The sequence below is a fragment of the Emys orbicularis genome, chromosome 13, assembly GCF_028017835.1.
Source record: "Emys orbicularis isolate rEmyOrb1 chromosome 13, rEmyOrb1.hap1, whole genome shotgun sequence".
Lineage (NCBI taxonomy): Eukaryota > Metazoa > Chordata > Testudines > Emydidae > Emys > Emys orbicularis.
This window is the reverse complement of record NC_088695.1, coordinates 41,774,374-41,802,281: the sequence shown is the minus strand read 5'-3', so window position 1 is coordinate 41,802,281 and position 27,908 is coordinate 41,774,374. Positions and strand designations below refer to the sequence as shown.

The 27,908-nt window shown below is 41.0% G+C and overlaps 1 protein-coding gene across 1 annotated transcript in view; it reads right to left on the bottom strand.

The window, feature by feature from the left end:
• The window catches only part of SUZ12 (SUZ12 polycomb repressive complex 2 subunit), a 50,010-nt gene extending 39,966 nt beyond the window's left edge, over nucleotides 1-10,044 (bottom strand). Inside the window, exons 1-3 of the mRNA XM_065415612.1 lie at nucleotides 9,741-10,044; nucleotides 6,687-6,733; nucleotides 6,529-6,593 (exon numbers count right to left, since the gene is read on the bottom strand). Coding sequence (XP_065271684.1) covers nucleotides 6,529-6,593; nucleotides 6,687-6,733; nucleotides 9,741-10,044 — 416 coding nt within the window. The remainder of the gene's footprint in view (nucleotides 1-6,528; nucleotides 6,594-6,686; nucleotides 6,734-9,740) is intronic.
• Between the last annotated feature and the right edge of the window lie 17,864 nt (nucleotides 10,045-27,908).

Sequence of the window (27,908 nt, the reverse complement as noted above, 5' to 3'; positions counted from 1 at the left end):
ATAACTTGCAAGTATGGTTTAATGCTATAATCTCAATATAAACCTTTTATTAACTTTAGCATAGTTTATCCTATTCCACTGCAAATTTCTCATCTCATACTTCCTTTCTTTCTCCAGTTGCCTTTCTGAAACATTTACAAATTTAGCTCCAATTCAATTAATTTATTAAGGAGCTCTACATTGGCAGTGTCATATTTATTACAATGTTCCCAGAAATAAAGCTATTTAACACTTTATATGAAGTTCCAGCTTGTACAAAATTTCAGTTGCTCAAGCTTTGATTTATGTTAAGCTGCTCACTTATTTGAGTGATTGTTTAGCTAAAAATAGATGCATATTACTAGCAAACCCACAACAAAGTGATAATACAGTATTGGTCAAGCAACTCCCACATACAAACTGACTCTCTCATATGCTGGTGACATTGGTTAGAAAAGCAAACCACTACTTTTTTGGAATAATTAATTCTAGACCATGAAACAGGAGATGTTCCACTCAAACTAAGGCTCAGTAACAAAAGCAACTTTTTTCAACAGTGGTTCAACTATACTTACTAATAGTCACCACATTCTCGGGTGAAGGATTACCAAAACTAGCACTGATATATTAAGCTTTGGGGGGAAGAGAGGGTTTTTTGTTTTTCTGTTTTTTTAAAGAGGAATTAGTTAAAAAAACCTCACAACTTTGAAACCAAGAGTGAAGAAATTAAAAGTAATCAGATTTGGCATGTGTGTTACTTAAGCATACCTTAACTTGTAATAATTAAAATCAGCTACTATTCTGGAGAATAGCACATGTACAATCTTTAGAATGGTCCTAGGGATTATCTGGAATTACAATCCAGTGACCCTTACATAATACCAGATAAAGCAGTAATAAAAAAAATTAATTACTAAACGCCTAGGTGAACATAAGGACAAAATAGCATAACTACTATACATGAAAATTCTCTCTCTCCAGTGTACTAGAATTTTTTAGCATATCAACAAAATACTGGATAAGGAGAATCAGTAAATTTATTTCGATTCCCAAGAAGCCTTTTACAGAATCTATTAAGAAAACTAAGGCCTTGACTACACTTGGAAATAGTCCCTGTTTGGCAATCAGTGAAGCAGCACCATTACTAACTCAAATGTGGACAAGGGCATGCAGGGTTTGCATACAATCAAGGTTTACCCCTACTAGTAATTGGGATTTCAAGCAGTGAGAACCTTGGCATGCCCTTGTCTACAGTGGTACAAGCCAATACCAATTGTTGAATGAGGGCTATTCCTCACCCTAGACAAAGCTTTAGCAATCATGGCTCAAGAGCAAAGTTATGTCATTGATTAAAAAATGGCTAAGTGACAAAGCGAAGGAATAAATGGTCAATTTTCAAGACATCAGAAGGTTAATAATGAGATGCCCCAGGTAGCTGTACTAGGACTGATGTTTAGTATATTTATTAAAGATAGGGAAAACATGAAATAGTGAAGTAGCAACATTTGCATATGACAAAAGTACATTAGTCAATGCAAGAGAAAACTCTGGTAATTCTGAGGGATGCAACAAAGCTGGTGAAGGGGCAATATGATAAATGAAATGCAATGTAGTGCATATTTAAAATTATCTAAACTCTTAACACATTGTTAAATTTTAAACTATAGAACTCAGGAAAAAGAAAGTATCCACTCAACACAAAGAGATAAGCATCCTGTTTTGTTTTTTGCCTAAAAAATGGGATAGAATATAACTTTGAAATATGCCATATGATATAACTTCATTTTAAGTACCGTTCTGGTCATCCCATCAAAGAGAGAGCAAAAAACAGAAGGGGTCCAGAGACAGACAAAGACAATGATTAGTCATGGGAGACTTCCATAACAGGAAAGTGAGAGAAGAGTAGAACTAGATTTGTGTCATGTTGGACATTACATAACATGATAAGCACAGCTGAAATATTTGAAGACTAAAATATGTCACATTGCCATTGCAATGATTTTGTCATAACATGCAAGATTTTCAGTGTATCACCATTTACTGATGCTTGCAATACTGTATCTTAAGTGTCTCCCCCCAGTCAAGCAGCACACATTTAACAAGGTAATAAGAATCAAAATGGTAGTGTGCCTCAATATTAAAGCACAAGTTTCTCCAAACATCTTTAATATTAACATTTTCATAATAAGGATTGCTAACCAAAACCGACTTAGCAGTCCACTTATCTTACCAACTTGGTCACCCTTCTGCACTAAATAAATCATCACAAAACACAAAATACGTATTTAATTAAATACCAGTTTATCCTCAATATACATATATGCAACAACAGTATGACTTTTTGGGTATTTCCCCCCCCCCCAAAGGTAAATTTTTTAACATTCACCACAAACTTGAAAATAGTTTGAAAACTAGAAAAATTCATGCTCACTGTCTAAACTACTGCTTGAGTGAACAGGGAAAGTCAGTTCTGTCAAAAAAACCACCCAAAACTTAATTTTTGCTGGATTACAAGCACAGAATAAAAATTTGTATCTGACACTGTAGTGAGACTAGGATGAAAATGTTACAGTTCAAAAAAGATTAAAAAAAACAATAAAATGCAAAATGGATTGATCCTTAATTACATCAAAGCGAAGCTTTATTGAAAACTTCATTTCTGACATGATAGTTTCTATCCTCCTGAATGACCTACGGTGTAAGTGATTTAGTTACAATTTGTCTGGCATTTTTTGAGATATTTGAGAGACCAGGGATATTAAGAGTGGAGATGATTATTATTGTGGTATGTAAATATATCATATGCAGTTGCAGATGTTGCTTTATATTGATAACAATTATATATTACTGTAAATACCCAGAGCAATTAATAGGCTTTTTAAATATAAAAAAATTGCTAAGCAAAAAAAATCACTTGATACAATGAAGTATTTACTATATATGCATTGTGATTTATAATAGCTTTTCCATAAGTACCATTTCTCAAGAACTAATGAATCCACTAAAATTTTCATCATGTTCAAGCTCTGTATACAAATTCCCCACATAGAAGCCTCAGTCAATGAGATTTTCCGCTCCCCCCTTCATAAAACAAACAAAAAAAATCCTTTCAAGCTTCTTGCTACCTGCAATCACAGTGTCTGATGTACGGAGTAGGTAGTACATAATGCTCTTAGTAAGAGCTTAATTGGTTGCACAGATTCCTGTTGAATAAACAGTGGCAATTAGGGTCTGGCCTACATGTTTGCCAGTACTGCTATACTGGCAGAGGTATATACCAGCAATCCTCGCATTGGAGATGCCGTTTATACCAGCAAAATAGTTCTTTTAAACCAGTTCTTTGAATGGAGTAAGCTATACTGGCAAAAGGACTTTTTTGCGGATATAAAGTGCATGAACACTAGGGCTTTTGCTAGCATAGCTATGTTGGTCAGGAAAGGGGGGAAAAGTCACCACTCCTGACACACACTGCTATGCTGGCAAAAGTTTAAGTTTAGATCAGGTCTAACAAGAGACCCATCAGCAAGATTTGGGGGAAAATGCATTTGTGGATAAGCATCTTTAGCAGTTTAGTTGAAAAAACATTTCCCTTGAACATTCAGAAATACCGTGTAAATCTACTTCAACAGTTGTATTACATTTGTTTTCTTTACAAAGTAAACAGTATTATACAGCTTTGCCTCTCCATTTTTCCTACATCTAATTACTGACTTGATTTCAATGGAGCAGATTACTTTCAGAAAACCCGAACTTTTAGTTATTATAAATGAAATGACCACTAACCAATTCACTACATATGGAAACAACAGCTGTCAAAGTAGATTTCTAGACTTTAAAAGATGGTATATTTTACCCATTAATTAAGGTTAGTAAAGATAAATATTTGTTTCAAATAGAGAATCTGGGCATTACTTATCCCAGCTGAGGAAAGAGAAATTTCCTATTATGAAAGACAGCAGCAAATAATGCTTAATGTACATGCAAAACACCACTTGTGGTTGCTTGGCAACAAACAAGAGGCATCTGGAAAAAAAAACCCAACAAGTTTCAGGTAATGGAGGGGAGACATTTTAACTATCCAGAATGAATACATGTGATAGTTTTCACAACACAAATCTGTTTTTGCATATTGTATAGTTTGCTTGGTATATCCGGTAGATACCGATACGATTTAGGCTGAGACATGGCAGTCTTTGGTACAGGACAGGTTGCTTGAATAGCCATTGGAGAACTTGCTGGAAAAGGAGAATGGCAGTTTGAAACTATGAGCTGGCCCCCTAGCCCCAAAGCAGTCTGAAGAAACAGTGAACATTATTTCTTAAAGTCTGGCTTTGCGCCAATTCAGAACAATTAAGGGGGAGAGTCAAGATAAACTATCCAAACCACTGCAGTAACTGTCATGAGAAATAAATAATAAAAAAAGAGTAGCTACAAGTTAACTCATGACAGGAAGTCAGAACATGCTTTCAGCTCATCCCCTATTGGGAGACAATAACTTCCTTTTAAGAAGGAATAACGGGTTGTAGGTGCAGATTTAAAAAACAAACAAACAAACAAAAAAAACCACTATCTTCAATTCACAGGCAATAAGTGGAAATGACCTCTACAATCCTAAAGGGCAAAGAAATTACATTAAATGCTGATTATTAACTAAAACAAAATATGAGAATGCGAAATACAGCCTACTCACAGAATTTGCACTTTATATTTTTTGTTGGATCAAATACAAGACTGTCCTCATTGGTTGCCAATTTTATTTACTGCCTACACAACCATTTGCTGCCTATACAACATCCACTCAATGTGAAGCAGCAGTTAAAAAAGTGAACAGAATGTTAGGAATCATGAAGGGATACATAATAAGACAAAGTATCATATGGCCTCTATATAAATCCATGGTACACCCACATCTTGAATACTGCATGCAGATGGAGTTGTCCCATCTCAAAAAAGATATATTGGAATTAGAAAAGGTTCAGAAAAGGACAAGTAGTATTAGCAGTATAGAACGGCTTACATATGAAGAGAGATTAATAAGACTGGGACTTTTCAGCTAGGAAAAGAGACGACTAAAGGGGGATATGATAGAGATCTATAAAATCATGCATGGTGTGGAGAAATTAAATAAGGAAGTGTTATTTACTCCTTCTCATAACACAAGAACTAGGGGTCACCAAATGAAATTAATAGGCAGTAGGTTTAAAACAAACAAAAGGAAGTATTTTTTCCACACAACACACAGTCAACCTGTGGAACTCCTTGCCAGAGGATGTTGTGAAAGCCAAGACTATAACAGGGTTCAAAAAAACTAGGTAAGTTCATGGAGGATAAGCCCATCAATGGCTATTAACCAGGATGGACAGGGATGATGTCCCTAGCCTCTGTTTGCCAGAAGGTGGGAATGGGCAACAGGGGATGGATCACTTGATGATTACCTGTTCTGTTCATTCCCTCTGGGGCACCTGGCATTGGCCAGTGTAGGAAGACCGGATACTGGGCTAGATGGACCTTTGGTCTGACCCAGTATAGCCATTCTTATATTTTATAACTATTCCTTAAATAGCCATCATTACAAATGTTCCAGTCCACACTAATACTTTTTTCAAGCAATTCAAACGTTGTTAAAATATCTTAATGGATTAACTAGTAAAATTTTTGCCTGCTAACTATCAATAGAATAGTGAATGATTTGCTGTTTGACTAAGGAAATAATTCAAAGAATTTGTAATTATAACCACCAAACATTTTGTGCCTTTCACCCAAAGAACTCTAAGCACTTCAGTCTTCAACTATAGAACTGCAGATATCCAGAAACCCTGTACTGAATCATATGCAACTCAATACAACCATTTTAAAGAAAAGATATGGTTCTAGAGCCTTTATATTTAAAAAAAATCTTAGTTAAAATTAATGCTTTAGTGCAAGTCAAAAATAAAGCTAAACAGCTTTCAAAACAATTACAGAAAAGTAACACTGATTTAGTTTCCTACATAAGTAGTTTAAGCAGAATTCCCAACATGCTCATTTAGCTAACTAACGTGGCAGTGTTCTTTAGAAAAATATACATTGATTATCTAAGTCAGAACTTAGATCAGATTCATGTAATAAAGCATAATTGGTTTTATAACCTTGGAAATTGGGCCTTCATCCATTTATCTCTTGTCAAAGGTTATTGCCAACAACAGAAATTTAAACTTTATTGAGAATTTAGGCCCAGATCCCGCACATGCTTAACTTGCATATTTAAATATTCCTAATGAAGACGATGGGAATATTCCCATGCATAAAGTTAAGCATATGCTGAACTGCTGGGAGGATGAGGTTCATCTTTACAAAAACAAGTCAGTTTATAAACATGCACTTTTCCCCTGCAAACTGTATTTCAAAACTGAGCTGGTGTGAATCTTTTAACAACTTCAAAAATGCCTAATGCCTCACACTACATCTGAAAAGACCAATTTAAAGTGCAAAATAGAAATGGAGCAATGGGAGAGAATAATCAGTTAACATTCAAATATCAGGAATAGCTTTCAAACAGAATAAAATTACCTTTTGATATTTGTTCGGGAGTTTCTGTGGGACATGTACGTGAGAGTTCTGTGCAAAAATATTGGCTGCAAAGAAATGGAAAAATAATTAAAATGCTTAAGCTGGAGATTCCTACAAATTCAAAGTGAAGAAATAGACTAATATCAACAATTACTTACTGCTATGAGATTCCGGGTACGAAGAAATCTATATATCTGTGTTGGTTCTATTGGAAAGAAATACACATTATCTGGTGTATCTTATACCCCACAAAAAAACTAAGCGTACAAGTAAATACTGAAAATATACAGACAATTCTAAATAGGTTTCACTTAATGTATATTTAACTTTAACAGCACCTATTAAAAACTATGTTACAACTATAATGTATAAATCATAATTCAGATTAACAGCAGTTTAAGTATCCACTTGTTAGCTGTAACATGACCAACATTTTATTTAATCTACTACACTATAGCATATATCAACTACAGTATTGGAACTCTGATCTACCTTTGATTTTTCATCAAAAGATGTAGTCCCTGTTGCACCTTAGATCCTTTAGAAGGTGAGCAGAGGCAGAAAACTGCTAATTATGAAAGTAATCCCAAAGCATTCTTTAACACTCAGCAAGTTTTCTCCCCACCCAATCTAGAATGTCTGATATATAGCTTAGTCTGCTACTAATGTATCAGACAACTTGAGATTGTTTTACTTTGCTGTAAAGCATGAAGACATCACTTGTGAATAATTACATGCCAAAAGAGTGTCTTAATTTAGAGTGGCAATCATAATGACCTATAAAACTTACACATGTACAAAAATGCCTGATATAAATGGTTTTAGGCTAGGACAGAAATATCAGAAAGCTCTCATGTCCACATTATGGGAAAACGTTAACTTTAGTAAATTAACAACCATTTCAACAGCAAGTTGGCTCTACCATAACTGATTGGTGATAGTGGGTCTATGACTCTATAATCATGCTGTATGCTAACTTCTTTTTGATATAATGACTGGTAGCCACCAGTCTAGAGACTGAGCCTTGTCTACATGAGAAGATACCTGTATTTTGACCAGTGTGTCATTTTAAACCAACTTAATTAAACCAGCTCAAGAGGCTACACAAAGAACTCTTCTTTCAGTTTAGGTTAATTCAATTAAGAATCAGTTTAAGATAAAAAGGAATAAGTAACTTAAACTGAAATAAGAATATTCACCAATTTAACACAAATGGGGAAATACAGAGTAAACTGGAGTGCGTGAAATGAGTGGAAAATTCCTATACAACTCCTGTGTCCCACTGTGTCCCCCACAAGATTATTTTTAAAAGTAAGGGAGCCATCTCAATATTTTAATTCAAGTTTTAGCCGCTTATTTTTAATATTCCTGACACACCTAATTTGTTCTAGTGACTGGAAGTTATATTGTGATTTGATGAATTTTGAAAATAGCAAATGAACAAGAAGGACGGTGCACTACAGAAAGTATTCTGTTCACATTAATTTTCACAAATGTAATTCAGTTTTACTTGTAAGTACTTTATTTTAAAAATCAGTTCCACATAAAGCCTTAAGTAATCTCAGTCCTGAATTCTGCATATCCCAACTGAGAAACTGAAAGATTTCACTTTGTGTTCATTATAAACTGTGATTATAATTAAGGTTTTACTATGCTTAGGACCAAGTTAAAAAACAGAACCGAAGGGAAAAGATTAAGGATGTATCATAGAAAATAAAAATGTTTTATGGTCATCATTCTTTTAAGAGAATCTTTAACACCTTAGCAACCCAAAAGTAAAAAATAACTACCACGTAGAAAGACATGAGAAAACCAAGTGCGGTCGCAGAGATTTAATATTTCATTTAAAAACAGTCTATGACTTCTTGAATTTAAACTCTGACTTCCTAAAGGAATGAGTGAGGAGTGAAAAAACACAGTATAGCAATACTTTATTAGACACTTTTCCAAGAATACCTATTAAACCACATATATTCCACAATCCTACCATACTGTCATGTCAAAACCAAAAATAAATTATCCTCTTTAAAAATCCACACAAGTGTTTATGATATACACAATTGCTAGGTTATAAATCCTAATAATAATTTTTATTGTATTCTTTTCACATTAGTGCTATAAAATTGAATTCACAATTAGACATTCAAGTATAACTTATACAGTATTACTTATTTCTACTCATTACATGCCCAAATTTAAAACCATCTTCTCAAGTAGTTAGAGCAGGGACTAGGAGCAAGTATTCTGGGTTATATTCTGAGCCCTGCCACTGATCACTTGTGATCCGGAGCAAGTCACTTAATCCTCCCTACATCACTTGACCTAATGCAGTATTTACATTCCTTCCATCTGCATTGATGGGGTTAATCAGCAGTTGTAAAGAATTTTTAGTCAATGATCTCAAGACTCCTCACAAAAAAACATTAAAATGATAACTACTATGTATTACAAATAACTGCAGTGGTGACAAGCTCATCCCAAAACAACCCCTGGATTTAATATTTTATTTTTCCTTCAAACCATGTAGACTGCAGGGCTTGGGATACTAGGGCACAATGTAAAAGTTAATTATTAGATTGGGTGTTCGGACCAAGCTTGTATCCTGCATCCGAAGTGACTCTCTGCCTACCTGGAACCACCGGGGTGGGGGTGACTTAAATTTCCAACTTAACTGAGGATCATAATCTTCCCTTAACAGCCTGAGACGCAAAAATCACCCAAAGGAGCAACAACCGAAGGGGCGCAAATACCCCCCCCCTCCCGCCCGAGAAGCGTCCTCGGGCTGGGGAAGAGCAAAAATAAATCGCCTTTGAAATCTTCCCAGCTCAACCGTTTCCAAGAGGCCAAATTCAACGCCAGGAAGGCGCTTCAGTAGAGGACGGGTACAAATGCGCCGTCCCCCGAAAGGGGCCCCGAATCTGAAGGAAGCGCCTGCCACTTCGGGCTTACCCGCACCCCAGCCACCCCCGATCCCCGCTTCCGCTCCATGCGACGAACCTCTCTAGCCCCCGGACCTTCCTCCCTCCGGGAAGTCCGGCCCCGGGTTCACCTCCCGCCCCACACCCTACCCCACGGTGCGATCTCGTTTCCTTCCCCCGACGTCCCCCTTTACCCGCCTCCCTGCGCCCCGTTCTCGCCTGCGCTCACCCCCAGAGCCTCCTCTTCCCCCCAGCCCCTCCCTCTCCCTTCCTGCGGCCGCTCCCGGTGCTCACTCTCGAAGGCCTGCAGGAAGAGCTCGTGGTCGGCCTGGATCTGCTCCATCTTCGGCTTCTTCACAGGGGGCAGCGCTGCAGCCGCCGCCGCAGCAGCCGAGGAGGCCGAAGAGCCTCCCGAGTAACCGCTTCCTCCTCCTCCCCCGCCGCCTCCTGGAACACCACCGGATTTACCGCCCGGAGCCGCGGCAGCCGCGGAGCCCCCGAACCCCCCGCCGCCGCCTCCTCCACCGCCTCCTCCGGCGGCGCCGCCAGCGGAGCCCGAGCTGGGCCCCGCGCCTCCACCGTGCTTCTGAGGAGCCATGGGCCTTTCCCCAGAGCGGGCCCCGGCGGGCCGGAGACCGAGCGAGGAGGGAGGGGGGCGGCTGGGGCGGGCGGGGTAAGGAGGGGGGAGGGGAAGCACCGAGCTCCAACTCCTCTAAGTCTCCTCCGCTCCGTTCTCCTCAGCTCTACGGGCGACCAGCCGAACCCGACGCCGACACCGCTCCCGCCTCCCCCGCATGCCCATTGGCTCCGAGGATGGCGCCGCACTGACGGATTGGCCGACGGTAGTCCCGCCCCTGCGTGACGCACAGATGGTTCTGGAAGAGTTTGGTTGGTCGGTGCGCTTCGCCGCTCGGTGCTTTCCCCCTCCCCCTCCTTTGAACTGAATTCGCGGGAAAGGGCCGCTCGTTCCCCCTCGCTCTCCGAACCGCGGGGCATGGTGGGTAAGCACTGGTTGCCTGCAGCCTGGGAGTCATCGGCAGTCCCCGCGGTGTCTCACGCCTGCCCTGTCCGTCAGCTAGTAACAGCCTCTTCTGCCCGCGAGGTGCCCACTCAGAGCAGCCCCACGAGGCCCTTCTGCGCCCCGCTGATCTCACCCCGGCCCAATAGGGTCACCCATCTCCTCTAGCCCCAAAACTTCCCCAGCAGCTGCCTCCCTCCACCCTCATGCCAAATGCCCCCCGCTGCCCCAGCTCTAGCAAATGCCCTCCCACAGCGCTGCTGCCTCCATCCCCAATGCTGCCCCACAGAGCGGTCATCCCTTGTGCCCGCCATAGGACTGCCCCTTCCACCCACCCGCTCCCCGGGCCGTGCTGCCCCGCAGCATGACCTCTATGAGGTTTAATCGGACTAAGACCATTAAAAACCCCAAAAGAGCCAAATGAAGCTGAATTATTTGAAATAACTACATAGGGGCTTGGCTGTAAATAGCCATTGGTTTGAGCACAGGAACTGGATCAGCTCATACTGTTCCTGCCCCTCCAGGAACCAAATATTTCCCTACGTTTTCTTTCTTTTTATTTTTTCTCTCCCCCCCCTTTTCTTTGCCAAGACAGAGGGAAAAATCAAGAAAAAAACAATGTTGTGTTACTGCACTTATTTCCATATTTACACATACCAGTACTCCCGTGTGTACAGTTAGGTGCATAAATTCAGGATCAGGGCCATAAAGCAATCTATAATACACACACCCTTTATGTGATAAAACGAGATATTATTAAAAGATGCATGAAGACAAACTCACTGAAATAAACTGATGCAATTCCACTTACTTTATTTAGTAGTGTTACTCCCACTTACCAGCAATATGGTTGGCTCCGCACATAAAAGGTTTTCATGGTCATCCAACTCTATTCCCTATCTCTTGAGAAATTAAACATACTGACAGTGATGATATGAGAGAGAAATGCCACCTGGTTAAAAATGTACTACCCATGAATATAACCTTGAATTTTGATACAGCCAATAACTAGATCCTCAGCTGTTGCATTCATATGGTTCTCTGATGTATTTTTTTATTTTTAATGTTTATGTAAAGAAATAGAAAAGCAGTGTGAAGAATAAACTTTTCAAATTATTGACTCCATGACATCAAGCCCAACTGTGTTAAAACATACAATACGTCACAAGGGAGAATTCTAACTTTATATTGCAAACTGATTCTGTATGATTACCTTTGTTGTATTTTAAGAATTTACGTTGTATACATTTGTATAAAAACCTGGCAGCAAGTGTAATACAGAAACAAAAGCTACCGTCTTTTCTTGCTTCTCTTTGCAAAGTCCATGCAATCATTTCAGATGTTTTTCTGTAAAACCTTCATTTTGTTAACAAAATTCAAAAGTTTTCATTATGAATAACCCTGCAATGAAACTAGTGAGTACATATCAAGAGAGGCAAAGGGAATTTTGTTCAATGAGAAGATATTTCTGTTTAAAGTATCCAAGGAATGATTATAAAAATAGATTTAAATATTTTTTTTAAATATTGTAAGAATAGATTGATAGTACCCTTTTACCTGGTCACTTTTTTCTCCTTGCTTTTTTACCTATTCTCTTTTACTCCTTTTTTTTCTCCAACACCATCCACCTTTCATCCTTTTTTTCTGCAAAACTGTTCCTTTCATAATTGTTTAGCTTCTTATTTATTTCCTTTCTTATTTGCTCCCATTTTTGGTCAGAAGCTGACATTTTCTGTAAACAGTCTTCTATAATTTATGTTATTTAATGTTCATTTATCTTTTTTCTTATTTCATTTTAAATTTTCTCCCATCTGTCAATGTTATGTCTCTCTCCCTCCTTCCTTCCTCCCCACCCCCATCCCCTTTTGGCCTTGCGATCTCTTTTCAAACAAAAATAATGGTACTTAAAAAATCCTTTGCATTTATACCATGCTCACCGTCATATAATCAGAATACCCGACTTCCATTTCCCCTGATTATTCAATTTCCAGGAAACTCTTAACTTTCTTTCTCTGCTACTCACTCAGGATTATTGCTGATTATATCTTGTGCTTAGTGAGCCAGTTGCATCACAACTGCTTGATGCACTGTAATCTCAAAGAGAGCAAGGTAATCTAATAGGGTGGTCTTCTCTTCCTTCCTAATACTATGGTGTTTGTGCTGTTGTACATGAGCTGTCTGTGTGCCACTCTTCTGATGATGCACAGCGGAACAGAGGCAGCTCAACAGGTGGGGTTAACATGTGAGGACCACCTCTGAGAGTTCAAAGTTTGGTTGTGGGGCGTGTGGTACCCTCTGCCAAGTAACCCATAGTGCCTCATATGGGCTCCTCCTCTTTGCATCACAATACACTCATCCCTAAAGGTCACCTATTGTCTGCCACCCTCCTACAGGCTCCTGCCGCCTACATGAGAGGTTCTGCTGCTTCTGGTGACTCACCCTTCTAAGTTGGAAGCCAGGAGGTGGAGCCAGAGGGCTACTTTCCAAGCAGGGAGAAGGAGGACAATTGGGGAATTAATCTCTGACAGTGGAGTCAGACAGGCCTCTGAATGGAGAAACTGAGGCTGACATCCCAGCCTGGTGAGTCAGATGTGTGCATGTGGGGCTACTGGAAGTACGGGACCCTATGTGGCTGCATAATCATAAATATATCCTGCCTACCAAGAAATAGACTGTGGAGTACAAAGATGCTTTATAAAAGTTCTTTCTGTAATTAGAAAAATAATAACAATAATCTTAGAAGTGGTGCCTTGGCCTCTTCTTGTGCATTTACATCAATGAGTGCAGGGCTCAGCACAGAACTATTTGGGTGAAATGTAACGGCCTGTGGTATGCAGGAGGTCAGACTGGATGATCTTTTGGCCTTAAACTCTTATGAAACACAATTCAGACAACTTTCATTGGAGTAGCATAGGAAGAGCCCCAAAGGCTGTGAAATGTAAGATTTGGGGCTTTGTGGTGTGGGATGGCCAATAAGAGAACATGGGATGAGGGAAAGGAACATGGGTGGTATGTGAACTGCTAGCTGGGGAAGGCTAGCCCCCAGCCCTGCCCCTTCCACCTGAGGCCCCGCCCCTTCCATCTGAAGCTCCGCCTTTTCTGTGCTCCCCCTGCTGGATCCAGACCCCCCCACCACGGCCCTGCCCCAGACTAGTGCCCCGCAGCCCTGGAGCACCAGGAGGGCGGGTGGCGCGGCCCCAGCCTCCCCAGCCCCAGAGTACCAGGCGGACGGATGGTGTGGCCCCAGCCCCCGCAGCCCTGGAGCAACAGGAAGGCGGGCGGCGCCGCCCCAGCCTCCCCAGCCCCGGAGTGCATACTGTGTGCAGATGTGGTTACTCCATCTCAAAAAAGATATATTGGAATTGTAAAAGGTTCAGAAAAGTGCAACAAAAATGATTAGGGGAATGGAACAGCTTCCGTATGAGGAGAGATTAATAAGACTGGGACTTTTCAGCTTGGAAAAGAGATGACTAAGGGGATATGATTGAGGTCTATAAAATCATGGCTGCTGTGGAAAAAGTAAATAAGGAAGTGTTATTTACTCCTCATAACACAAGAACTAGGGGTCACCAAATGAAATTAATAGGCAGCAAGTTTAAAACAAACAAAAGGAAGTATTTCTTCACACAATGCATAGTCAACCTGTAGAACTCTTTGCCAGAAGATGTTGTGAAGGCCAAGACTATAACAGGGTTCAAAAAAGAACTAGATAAATTCACAGAGGATAGGTCCATCAATGGCTATTAGCCAGGATGGGCAGGGATGGTGTCCCTAACCTCTGTTTGCCAGAAGCTGGGAATGGGTGTCAGGGAATGGATCACTTGATGATTACCTGTTCTGTTCATTCCCTCTGGGACACCGGGCATTGGCCACTGTTGGAAGACAGGATACTGGACTAGATGGACCTATCGTCTGACCCAGTATGGCCATTCTTATGTTCTTATGGGATAGACAATACTGAATAACCATTGGAATCAATTATTCTGACCCTTGCCTTGTGATGGGTATAACATTTTGTAACTCTGAACTGTCTTGTGTTTGGGCCTGGCAATAAAGATCAATCTCATATCAATATTCCCATCTATCAAACACTTTTATTACATGGTGTGCAAAGAAAATTAAATGGTTGGCAAAAATTGAGCAAATTAAGCCACCTGAATCCCTTAGTATGGAAAGGAACTTGAAGTTAGTCGCGGCCCTTCCAAATTTTTCTGAAAGCAAGTGGTATAGGAGAGAAATTGTAGAGGGTGAAATTCTCCATGCTGCTGGTGGGCCCAGAAGCACCGGGGATCTACAGTACATTCCAGAGGAGCATGAAGAAGACTACAAACTACTAGATATAACTATTCAAGAAATCCTTTGAAGAAGAGCTTTGTGTAAGCTCTAAAGCTTGTTTCTCTCACCAACAGAAGTTGGTCCAATAAAGATACTATCTCAGCCACCTTGTCTATCTGGGAACAGCACATTTTCTTTGCAAGAAACTAGCTGCCAAGTGAGATCACTGACTATATGTCATAGGAGACCATTATGTCATTGGCCTACCTAGCAATCCTAAATTGTGTGAATTTTCACAGCTAACAGATGCACTAATTAAAGACCAAATTATTTGTGGTATAACTGTAAACTAGGTCAGAGCAAGATTATTAAAGGAAGTTGAGGTTAGTGAAAATGATGCTTCCTAAATTAAAGTATTAGCAAGTAGTAAAAGTATTGCAGTGCATCTTACTAAAAACTTATACCAAGAAATAACAATAAAAATCAAGGGTAAGCAAATGACAGAGAACAGTTTTGTTTGCAATAATTGTGTAGGAAATCATGTGACAATGCGAATGCATCCAGCTCAAGCGGTTCAGTTTCAGGCATGCAATAAAAACAACCATTTTGGAAATGTCACGTGTGTCAGTACAGTACAAATTGTCAAGAAATACTTGGCTGGGATGATTTTATTATATATATCAGAGTTTATCATTCAAAATAGCTGGTCTAGTCTTGTTTTCATATACTAACAGTGTGGCTAGCATTCAATATCCAAAATGTCAAAATTTGCTTCTTGCCAATTAAAAGCATATGCTTAATCCCAGATCCCTCTTATCCCAGACCTCATTACAATCTACACTCATCTTGGAATCCCTCTGAACTTTTGAAGAATTGAATAGCAGAGATTTTGTACCTTCTGACTTGTACGTGAAAAAATATATACATTTTTATATATTTTATCTTGAACTTTTCTCCTCCCTCCACAATTAGATGTTTTTCTTGCTCCTTTACAGAGCTCATACAGTTGCACTCTTCTGTTTCTCACAGTTCAGCCGCAGTGTTCCCAGTCCTCCATATTACAGCTGCCCAGTGTTGAAATGACCCATCTGAAGAAGGAAACCAATTACCCCTTACAGTAGGAAGTCAGAGTAAATTGAAGTTCTGGCAGCCTAATTCTGATATTGCTGACACCATGGCTCCGAGCATGTGCATGCCTGCCTATATATTTAGAAGCTGTTAATAACTACCAGAAATAAATGGCATTTCAATCAGTTCATTAGTACTGTATGTGGCTTCACTAGCACAACTGTGCATGTTCTGGGTTATTTCTTTTTTCTTGTCTGTCTTCTGACTTTTTTATTTTAAATAAGAAGTCTCAGCAAAAATAATAGCTGAATACGTATAGTCCTGTTGCTCATCCACTATTAAATTCCTGTGCTAATTCAGTCTTTCATGAAGGCCACTATTAGTAATTAACAGGGAGTGCGACTTCAGGACATCTGGGGAGTGGTCAGTAGAAAGCTGGGATCTGCTGTGCAGAAAGTGGTAGAGAAAAACAAATCTGAAATGCAATTATCAGACAGCTGGAATATCGTGGCCCCGATCCAATCCTGAAGGCATTTTGTGGGAGTTAAGGACCAAGCACCTCATTGGGTCAGACTCTATGTATTCGATACCCTCTACGTTTTCAATTTTTACTTCTTTCTGCTAACATCTTTCAAGTTTCCATTTACCCTTTGTCATCCCACTTTTTACTTGACTACTTCTTTCCAGGTGGAGAGTGTCATGTTCCTGTACCAGATATGGACTGGCTACGGAGCTTGCTTATACACACCAGATGTGTGCATCATAAGATCCTTTAGTGCTCTGCCAGGCATGGCTGAGGTTCGTTTAAATAAGGTATTTTATACACATCGCCACCTAGTGGCCGAACACTATAATATAATTTAACATTCCATTACCTCTCCCCTTTAAGTTCTACATTCCTACCATTTACAATATTTACACTATCACACTATCTTTGAAGTTCAGTACATATCCGTCTGTTAAGCATCTCTGAATCGTACTGGTTTTCTAATTACACGAACTGAATGTGTAATAACTTGGTCATCTAGCTGTCTATTACAGTACACCCTTTCTATAATGAACACGTCAGGATCCAAGCCATTCGTTCATTATAGCCAGGGGTTCGTTATATTGAAAGAGCCCCACTGTTGGGGGGAGGGGCTCACAGCTCCTCCAGCTCTCAGCTGCGGTGGGGGCTCACAGCTCCTCCAGCCCCGCTGCAGCTGTGGGGCTGGAGGAGCTGTCAGCCCCCACTGCAGCCGCAGAGCTGTTGTCCCCTTCCACAGCTGCAGGGCTAAAGGAGCTGTCAGCCCCTGCCGCAGCTGCCGGGCTGGAGGTGGAATCCAGGGATAAGGTTCATTATAGCCAAAGGTTTGTTGTTATGAAGGGCGTTATAGCGAGGGCGTACTGTAGTTGCAACAATTGGCTGTGGTCAGTTTGGAATCCTGGAGTAGTTGTCTTCTTCTTGTTCTGCATCTGCCATGTTTAGCGTTTGCTCTGTTGATTGTTTTTCCGAAGAACAAACTGTAGATGTTGATGGTTTCTGCTGAACTTCCCATGGTTGGTCTCAATCACATATGATCTGGGTGCTGAATTCTTTTTCTTTATAAGAAAAGTTGTCCATCCTTTTTCTCCAACCAGTTTGACATGAACACAGTCACCAGGTTCTAGCAGTTCTCTAACTGAATGTGGTCTGCTGTAAAAGTGTTCATAGGCTCATTTTGCCTTTTTATCCAATTTGGCTACTCTCTTCATTTCTGGCCACTTTGGAGATAAATTCTTTTCCAAAGCTGAAACAGTAGTGCTGAGTTATCTTCCCATCAGGAGTCGTGCAGGACTTGATCTGTAACTCAGAAGAGCAAAGAATGGGGTCTTCCTGCTGTCGAATTTTCTTGGCCGTCTGTACAGCTCTCTCAGCTTCTTCATTTCCTCGTGGGTAAGGTAGGCTGCTAGTAATATGATCAAAATCATATTTAGTTTGGAATGACTTAAATTCTCCTGCCGTGAACTGTGGTCTGTTGTCTGTCGCTAGTTATTCTGGAATATCAAAGTGAGCAAAAGTGCACTTCAGTTTCTTGGTTTTAATTCACACCCTTTATTTTGATACAAGTCTGTGTGTGGACTTTCTTCATAGGAATCCACGTGCATTATTCAATTTTGCTTAAGTCAATAAAAACTTGCGTCTCGTATTATATTGGTGAGTTTCAGATATCTTCTTCAACAAGCCTAGTGGCAATGGCCAGTAATAGAACCCCAAATCTTTGTCTAATGCTCTAATCATGAGATCTTGCTCCTCTTTCCACGTTGATTGCATTTTTGGAAGGTGAAAGAAGCCTTAAAACCCAGTAACATTATTAAGTTTATTTAGTATTAGCAATTTTCAATAGGTTCAAACACAGACTATCCGTCTGTGCAATCCAGAGGGCAAGAAGTGATAAACATTTCACAGTAGCTGCTATTCAGCAGCATTCAAAACAAAATGTGAGGAATGTTTTAGTACTGGTGCTCCTAGCAGAAAGGACATTGAAACACATCTGCCTTTTATAGACAGACATGACAGTGCATGCAGGGGTATGCACACAGGGTGTGATACTTTCTTTAATCTGGGCCTTTGTATCTCCTTCATTTGAGGGAATGTTGTCTGTCAACTTGCAACAGGGCCCTACATTTTGATGTTAACCCATTGAGGCACAAGGTGATTTTTAGGCTTAGATTTTTAGGCTAACCAGGGCAATCTAGCATGAGAGTAGGAAGGCCTGACCCAGTAATTCACATGTTTTTGCTATAGACTGAAGCTGGATGTATAGTTTTGCCAAGTATATTTTGTTGCAGGTAGTTGAATGTGCTATAGCAGGGGTCAGCAACGTTTGGCACGCGGCTCGCTAGGGTAAGCACCCTAGCGGGCCAGGCCAGTTTATTTACCTGCTGACGTGGCAGGTTCGGTCAATCGCGGCCCCCACTGGCCGCGGTTCGCCGTCCCGGGCCAATGGGGGCGGTGGGAAGCGGTACGGGCGAGGGATGTGCTGGCCGCGGCTTCCCGCCGCCCCCATTGGCCCAGGACAGTGAACCGCGGCCAGTGGGGGCTGCAATCGGCCGAACCTGCCGCGTCAGCAGATAAATAAACTGGCCCGGCCCTCTAGGGTGCTTACCCTGGCGATCCGCGTGCCAAACGTTGCCGACCCCTGTGATATAGGAAAATTCAGATCATACTAATACTACAGCAGATCCATACACAAAACTCCCATTGACTTAAACAGAGAGTTGTTTGTTTTGAATGCTGCTTAAGAAGCTAGACATTTCCCTGTATTAAGCATTTAGTCTTTCATTTTAAATTTATTTCTAGATTCCCTTTTTAGTAAAAATCTCTTCCTCCATCCCTGCGTACTTTGACCCATTGGTATTCACTGGACGTTGTGCCTGCTTACAGTTGGACTGAATTTAGGCCTTTCTCACAACCATTAATTCAGTCTTCAAAGTGTTTTCCTTACACGTACATTAACAAGCACATCCAAAAAACACAAGCAACTGTAGCTTTCATCTCCAGTTGTCCCCATAGGTCTCTGGACATGTCAAGTGATGCCTCTATTACTTTGTCTGGTCCACTTCCATTCTAATAAGGCTAATCACTATAGCAAATGTTAATTATCCCAGCTATAATGACCACATGCCATCTGTTTATTCTATATTGTACTTGCTCATGCCTTTTAGATTATAAACTCTTTGAGGGAGAGACTTTGTTATTTGTTCAGCACACAGATCTGGCTTTGGTCCCATAGGCTACATGGAGCCGTGCAACACATGCTCACAACTGACTCACTGGTCACATTCCCAATTACCCATTTTCAGTCCATTGTGACTCCAGAACCAACAGGCCATAGAAATTATTGGGATAACTGCTCCCCTAATACACTTAGGAAGGTGCAATTCAGCTCCCACTCCAGCCCTCCTAGTTCATATAGAGCAGGGGTCGGCAACCTTTCAGAAGTGGTATGCCGAGTCTTCATTTATTCACTTTAATTTAAGGTTTCACGTTCCAGTAATACATTTTAATGTTTTTAGAAGGTCTCTTTCTATAAGTCTATAATATATAACTAAACTATTGTTGTATGTAAAGTAAATAAGGTTTTTAAAATGTTTAAGAAGCTTCATTTAAAATTAAATTAAAATGCAGAGCCCCCCGGACCGGTGGCCAGGACCCGGGCAGTGTGAGTGCCACTGAAAATCAGCTCGTGTGCCTCCTTTGGCACGTGTGCCATAGGTTGCCTCCCCAATATAGAGGGTGGTCAGCAGAAGCTATGAAATCTTGCAAACTGAAGAAGCCTTAGGGGATGAAGCAGTGTGGGAGTGGGTGGGTGAAAGTTCATGGGTACGTTTTGGATGAAGGGATCACATAACAGTGGGTTGGCAGCTCATAGTCTCAGTTCCATACTCTGTCCATTAGGGTCTAGGGTTGCTTTATTTTAATAGGTAGAGAACTGAGAACATCTTAGGCAGTTTAGACCAGAGGTCCCCAAAGTGTGGGGCATACACCCCGAGGGGGGCATGGAGGACCGTCGGCGGGGCGGGGCAGGGCCCAGGCCAGCCCCAGGGGGGGAGGAGCGGGGAAGAGGGAGCACCACCCAGCCCCTCCTCGTCCCCAGCTTTGCTTCGGTCCAGCCCCCAGCCGTGTCCCCAGCTCCCAGCCCCGCGCACACCTGACCCCGTCCCCAGCCTCGATGGCTGGCTGTGGCTCTGTTCCCAGCCCAGGGCCGAGGCTGGGGGGCAAAGCTGGGGGTGGAGACGCACCTGCCCATGAGCCTGGCTGCTGGCCCCCACTGCAGCCCAGTTGCGGCTCTGTCCCAACCCCTGTCCATGTCTCCCCCGCACCAGTCGCAGCCCTGCTCCCGGCTCAGGAGGGCAGGGGGGACACAGACAGGGGAAAGGGGGGACGCGACCCTCAAAAGTTTGGGGACCACTGGTTTAGACGGACTAGAGTATGGCAATGGGAAGAGTTTAGACAGTCAGCTCCATGTTCTTTGCATGGTTTTGGATGCAATTTCTGTGTGGGGAGATTGACAGAGAAACCACTTGTGATTCTCAGTTTTGTGTTTAGGTGGGGACTGGCTTTTGTAGCAAGCTATTCAAATGTATTGCAGCAGCAGCATTTTCTTTTCCCATGCCTCTCCAAAATGCATAATCTCTGACACCCATATAAGGGACTTGCTTCTCTGAGAATGCTAATACACCCACCATGTACAACTCTGAGTGAGCAGATTACTCAGGGGGCTGACTCACTGACATAGGAGAGAATGAAATGTGCATGCAAAGTACATGTTGCATCTTCTGTATTGACTTGCTTATCCTTTATTTCGTTACGTTGGGGTTTATTAGACACACCGTAGCGTTATTTTGATCCATTTTTCCTGACTTTCCTATGGTGAAGTTCCTTCTCTGTTGTCCAGTTCACAATTTATTTATTGGTGTGTTTATGAAGCAGTATTGTTTGTTGTAGTATCTAGACAGCGGAACGGATATACCAGAATAGCAAGTAAAGAATACAAAAGGCACACACAGCTGTTAGTAACAATGAGCACTCCTGGGCCCCAGCAGGCTCACAGATCTGTTATAGATCATTCTGGTATAAGCCTAGGAGTCCACACGCTACTAATTGTAGCAGAACTCAGTGGAAAAAACTACATAACGCACACTGAACTACTTGTGATAAGAAAACTTTGTCACATTAAAAAAAAAAAAGTAAGAGAAAAATCCAACATTGTTTAAAAAACGGAGGGCCCAATCCCAAAGTCTTTACTCAGGAAAAATTGTCACTCAAGTCAAAGGGTGTTCTGGCTGGCTAAGAGTTCTGTAAAAACTGACTAAGGAGTTCAGGGTTAAGGGTGAAATTCACCCCTGTACAGAGGATCTGCATAATGCCCCATGTCTCACCTAGGCCCCAACATAAGAACTTGAGTGGTATTTAAAATAAACAACAAGGAGTCCGGTGGCACCTTAAAGACTAACAGATTTATTTGGGCATAAGCTTTTGTGGGTAAAAAAAATCACTTCTTCAGATGCATGGAGTGAAAGTTACAGATGCAGGCATTATATAATGACACATGAAGAGAAGGGAGTTACCTTACAAGTGGAGAACCAGTGTTGACAGGGCCAATTCGATCAGGGTGGATGTGGTCCACTCCCAATAATAGATGAGGAGGTGTCAATTCCAGGAGAGGCAAAGCTGATTTTGTAATGAGCCAGACATCAGGAATGGCAACATACAAAACCCAGTAGGTGAACACTTCAACCTCCCTGGACATTCTGTAACAGATTTAAAAGTAACTATTCTTGAACAAAAAAACTTCAGAAACAGACTTCAAAGAGAAACAGCAGAACTAAAATTCATTTGCTAATTTAACACCATTAATTTGGGCTTGACTAGGGACTGGGAGTGGCTGGCTCATTACAAAAGCAGCTTTGCCTCTCCTGGAATTGACACCTCCTCATCTATTATTGGGAGTGGACCACATCCACCCTGATCGAATTGGCCCTGTCAACACTGGTTCTCCACTTGTGAGGTAATTCCCTTCTCTTCATCTGTCAGTATATAATGCCTGCATCTGTAATTTTCACTGCTAGTGCCCAATCCAGCTCCCAATTAAATCAATAAAAATCTCTACATTGTCTTCACTGGGAGTTGGACTGGACACTTGGTTCTGAATTTCTAAATCCAATTTGTAATTATTTGACAAGGTGGTAGGGGCTATCTTGATAAACAGTCCTTTCTCTCCAGTCTTCAAAGTGACTATAGGTTTCTGTCATGATTTAACTGAGATGCCCCTTTTAATTTTACTTTAAAAAAAACCAAACAATAGGTTTTTGTGGCTCTTAATCTAGTGTTGATTTTAAAAGCAAATGTATAGAGCTTCTGCATGTGATAAATCCACAAAGAAGAAAAAAAGTAATATACCTTGTTTGCAAATAGTCTCTGACTCCTACAATCTTTTTAGTCCAGAACATAGCAATAGGAATTACAATAGTTTAGAAAAAAATAATTTAAAAAACCCAGGGCTTGTAGGTGTAGGTTGTGATGGGTTGCCCCCCTTAAAGGTGCCACCGGATGTACTGGGATACCACTGAGCCTGCCTGTTCCACCACCTGGGCCCCCTTTACTCTGTCTTGCTGAGACAGGCACTTAAGCCTCCTCCAGCACACCCACAGGCAGGGCCACAACCAGCTACAGAAAGACACAGACACTGAGATCAGCTCTAGGAAGACTCATCTTAATGGACTTGCTCCAGCACTCACGTGCCCACGTCCCTTGGAGTGCAGACCCAAAGGTATATTGTCTTGTGCTGTATAGAAAGAGCTGCACAGCACAAGCTCATAAGAATTCACCCTCTCTCTCAATGTGAAGAGAGATATGCACAACTTCTTGCCCCCCCAGATATGGATTGCACAAACTGGGTTATGTTATAAACAAGAAATAAGTTTATTAACTACAAAAGACAGATTTTAAGTGATTATAAGGGATAGCAAACAGAACAAAGCAGATTACTAAGCAAATAAAACAAAACACGCATACTAAGTTTAAGATCTTAAAGAAACTAGTTTCAAGAAGTAATTTCTCACCCTAAATGCTATTTTAGGCAAGTTGCAGAGTTTCTACAGCTTAGAGTTCCAGTTATTTCTTCTTACAGACTGGACCCCTTTCTCAGTCTGGACTCACCCCTGCCTTTCCCCTCAGGTTAGTTCCTTTGTCCCTCCAGGTACTTTCAGCAGGCTTTCTTCTTGGGTAGGCAATGAAGGAGAGTCCTGTTTGCCTTCCTCCCCAGTCTTAAATACGATGTACATACGGCGGGAATCTTTTGTTTCCCAAACTTTACCTCCTGTTAGTGGAAAATTACTAGAAGTCCAAGATAGTGTTTAGTACCAGGTGACAGGACCACCTGACCTAGTAGTGTCACAGCTATGTCCCAGGACGACTCTCAGGAAGGAGAGATTAGTATCTTCACAGTCTTGTTGTTTCTTCCTAACGGCCCATCAAGGCTGATGGCTTGTTGTCTGGTTGGTGGCTCCCAAATACACACCCAGTTGTAACTGTTACATAGCCAATATTCCTAACTTCAGATACAGAAAAGATACATGCTTACAAATTGGATAATCACGTTCAGTAAATCATAACCCTTCCAATGATATCTTACATGAGCCATGTTGCATAAAGTATATCTTAGTTATGCCATATTCATATCATAACCATATTTCTATGAAGACTATGGGGTGTAACATCACATAGGTAATACTTATTACAGGATTCATTTAAAAATAAAATAGGTCAGCTTTCAGGAGTCGGATTCTATTCATCAGGCCATGGAAACAGTGAAAGATAGGGGAAGTGAAATGCTGGGGCTGTTGAAACAGACTTAGTAATTAAACACAGAGATGCAGAGATGAAAGGGGAACTGCATGGGAAGATGTGAAAATGAAGTCTGTTACAGATGTGGACTGGAGTTTCTCTCCATTAGCTCTGTTTACAGTGGAACATGAGGCTGTCTACTAGTCAGAAAAAAATACAGAAAGGAGGATCAAAGGAAAAGTCAATAGATAATAAAGAGGTCAAGATGAAACCTCCCTAAAATAATTATCCAGCAGCCTAATTCAATGTTTTTTTGTTTTTCGGAATAAGGGATGAGTTTTAACACTCAGGGTAAAAAATCCTGATTTTGTGAGTAAGGAGACTCCAGGAGTAAGTCAGGTGTGGAGAACTTCTCTCTTTATTGCCAGCAGTGACCTCACTGATAAATTCTGTGCAGAAACTCTTTCTCCTCTACTCCACAGTTTACTCAGCTGCACCAAATTCATAAGCATAAAAGCCTAACTAAAATTTCTCTGCAAAATATCACCATGTGTCTTAGATTTTATATAGTGCTATTGCCATAGAAAGCATTTACAGGATTTTACCTCATGTTCTAAGTGCTGATTGAGGTGCATCACCCTTACTCACAAGTGTAATCCTTACACGCAAAAATAATCTCATGGATTTATAAGGTGCTTAGGTATCACGATTATGGTCACAGTGTTCTTGGCTAAATCATGGTTTTGACACAAGGGAAGGAGGAGAGTTGCACAGTGGAAGGCAGATTGTGTCTATCCCTGCCACAGCCTGTGTTTCCTGGGGCACTAGTTAAACTACAGTAGGAGGCACACTGGAGGATAGAGCCATTCCTCTGCCCATTCCTCACAAGGTCCTACCCATATGCACAGTGGAGAGGGGATGTGGCAACTCTGCGAGGCATCTCCCTGCTTTGCTACCCACCATATGGATAGCCCGTACAGAGGCCTAAAGGGGTGCCTTGTGCCTCCTAACTTCTTTGCAAAGCCATGCAAGCCAGGCCACAGGTTTGCCCACTTTGAGAAACTAGACAGATTAGACAGAGAGTCGTGTGAATAAGGTTTTCCAAGATCGTGCCTGAGACATTTGTGGGCAAACCCCTGAGTTAAAGCGTGTCTGCAAGAAAGCATAATGAAGAGATATCTGCAGAAGTTGATCAGTTTTAGAGTGTTATCAGTGTGGGACTGATGTAGGAATTATTGATTAAATATTAGATTGTGGCTATCACACGGGCTCATATACAAATGATCCAATACAAAATCATCATATACAAATCACCAAAAAGTGTAAAAAAAATGTTTTGACAAATGTCAACTACATACTAACAGGCCAAGTGTCAAAAATCAAAGCAAAGGTATAAATATAGCTCCCACCTTCTCAAGCAGGCAGAAGACTGAGTAATCGGATGGGCTTTGCATCACGCCCCAAAAGTTAACCAATTGGGGAAACACATTCCAGAGCTGCTGCTCCTCCTCACTGAAATGTCCCTGCCTACAGATGTTCAAATCTAGGGGTGACAGCAGAGACACAGAACATCTGAGAGTGAGTAGGAGACAAATCTGACTCAAAGTTCAGGCTCAGAACCAATTTACAGCAATGGGTAAAGATCCTGCCAACACTGAGGGATTGAGTGTAAGGGTGAGTATTCTGATATCAGTTGTGTCCAGGCTCAGGGCAAAAGGCCACTTATGCCCATTTTCACTGCTGCTGGTTGAAAAGGTGAGTGGTGAGAATCACATTTTGGGAAGTATAGCATGCTACTGCTGTTCCTTCCAATCACAGCACTGATAAGGAATCAGAGACAAACAGACAGTTTGCATTGACACAGACAAGCATTTTTGCTATAAGAATTAAAATGATCACACGGATCTAGGAAAAGTACATGTACCAACGTCAATGTAGGTACAAAATCAGTCTGACAGGCCCAAATCACAAAGCTGGATTTGACCTTGGGGAAGTTTGGAGATGAGCATCACAGTTGGATCCGCATCCTACATTGGGTCAAAGCAACATTTACAGTGACTGCTTGCCTGTTTTGGCAGATGCAAAAACCAGTTATGCGAACTAGAAGAGCTAACTATTTTTAACTAGAAAATTAGGAGAGCTTCATGTATGTATTGGAGGTAGGACTATTCCTCTCTCAAGAGCAAACTTTCAGTTGCTTCAATTAATGGGCACATCCACATCTTTTTATTTAATTATTTTCTTTATTAAAAAAAAATAATAATAATAGTCTTTTTATTTAATTATTTTTTTATTAAAAAAATAATAATAATAATAATAATTAAATAAAAAGATGTGGATGTGCCCATTAATTGAAGCAACTGAAAGTTTGCTCTTGAGAGAGGAATAGTCCTACCTCCAATACATACATGAAGCTCTCCTAATTTTCTAGTTAAAAATAGTTAGCTCTTCTAGTTCGCATAACTGGTTTTTGCATCTGCCAAAACAGGCAAGCAGTCACTGTAAATGTTGCTTTGACCCAATGTAGGATGCGGATCCAACTGTGATGCTCATCTCCAAACTTCCCCAAGGTCAAATCCAGCTTTGTGATTTGGGCCTGTCAGACTGATTTTGTACCTACATTGACATCTCTTTTGCATACACAAAAATCTCACAGTTTTGTGGGTCCTAGAGGCCAGCTGAAAATGAAACCTTAAGGGTGAACTCCAATCTCAATTGAAGTCAATGGGAGTTTTCTGTTTTGTTTTGTTTTTTAACAAGGTCAGGATTTCACCCTGAATGTTTAAAAGTGGGTCTTTAAAGTTCATGTTCTCCTGCGTTCCGTTGGTGAGATGCTTATGCTTGATCTATCTTAGAAAACTTTAATTGATTTAAAATCTACTTAGTTACCAGCTCACACCCTTATTACAGATGTGATTTTGTTTAATGCACATTAAGCACATAGACAAGTCCTTAGAGAATAAAAAAAGTAAATCAAAGTAAGTTTAAAAAAAAAGGTAAATTAAAATGACATTTTTTTTCCAGATCATTATGCGCCACTTCGCATCGGAGGATGTTTACAAACATTACACTCAGGCAACTTGCTAGAACTTTTACCATGAGCATTTTTAAAAGAGGCATTATAAAAGCAGCAGTAGTAGCATCAGCAACAGAGCATGTGAGCCCCACTGTATGGAAGCAGCACTCTCTCAGATCCTCCCGGTAACATTTCTGAGACTCTCCAGACCCACTCTCCTTTATCTTTAATGGATCCCTTCTTCATTTGCACTGATGCATTTAGAATGTATGCTTCCAAAACAAGGCACATGGGAGGCATTTAAAGTAGATTTCCTGAAAGGGAAAAGAACAAAGGGCATGTCAGGTTCCATTTTGATTTGCATGACAAATTCACTGAGCAGTGTTCTGGTGGGTCAGGCTGAGCTCGCCTGCCACGCACTGCATTTGTTACTTTGGTTTGAAAGCTTTTGACAGTCCACAATGTTAATTGTTCTAAGGATCATTTTGTTAGGGTAGGGGTGCTTTTATTTGTATACTTAATCTATTTAGGTGAAGGGAGGGCTATTTGAGGAAATGAAAAAACTATTTCAAACTCCTTCTCGCAGTTTATGAAAATAGTCCTGTCAGGTCATCATCATCATTTTAAATCTCATTATTACTCTGTGTGTTTGTGGTTTTGGCAGGGAAATGTTGAGTCCCCAAACTAAAAACTTGGGGATTCTATTGTTTTGGTGCACACCATTCTTCCTTTCGTTGAGTCCCACAGCGATGGGTCATGCAGAGTTGTTTGTGC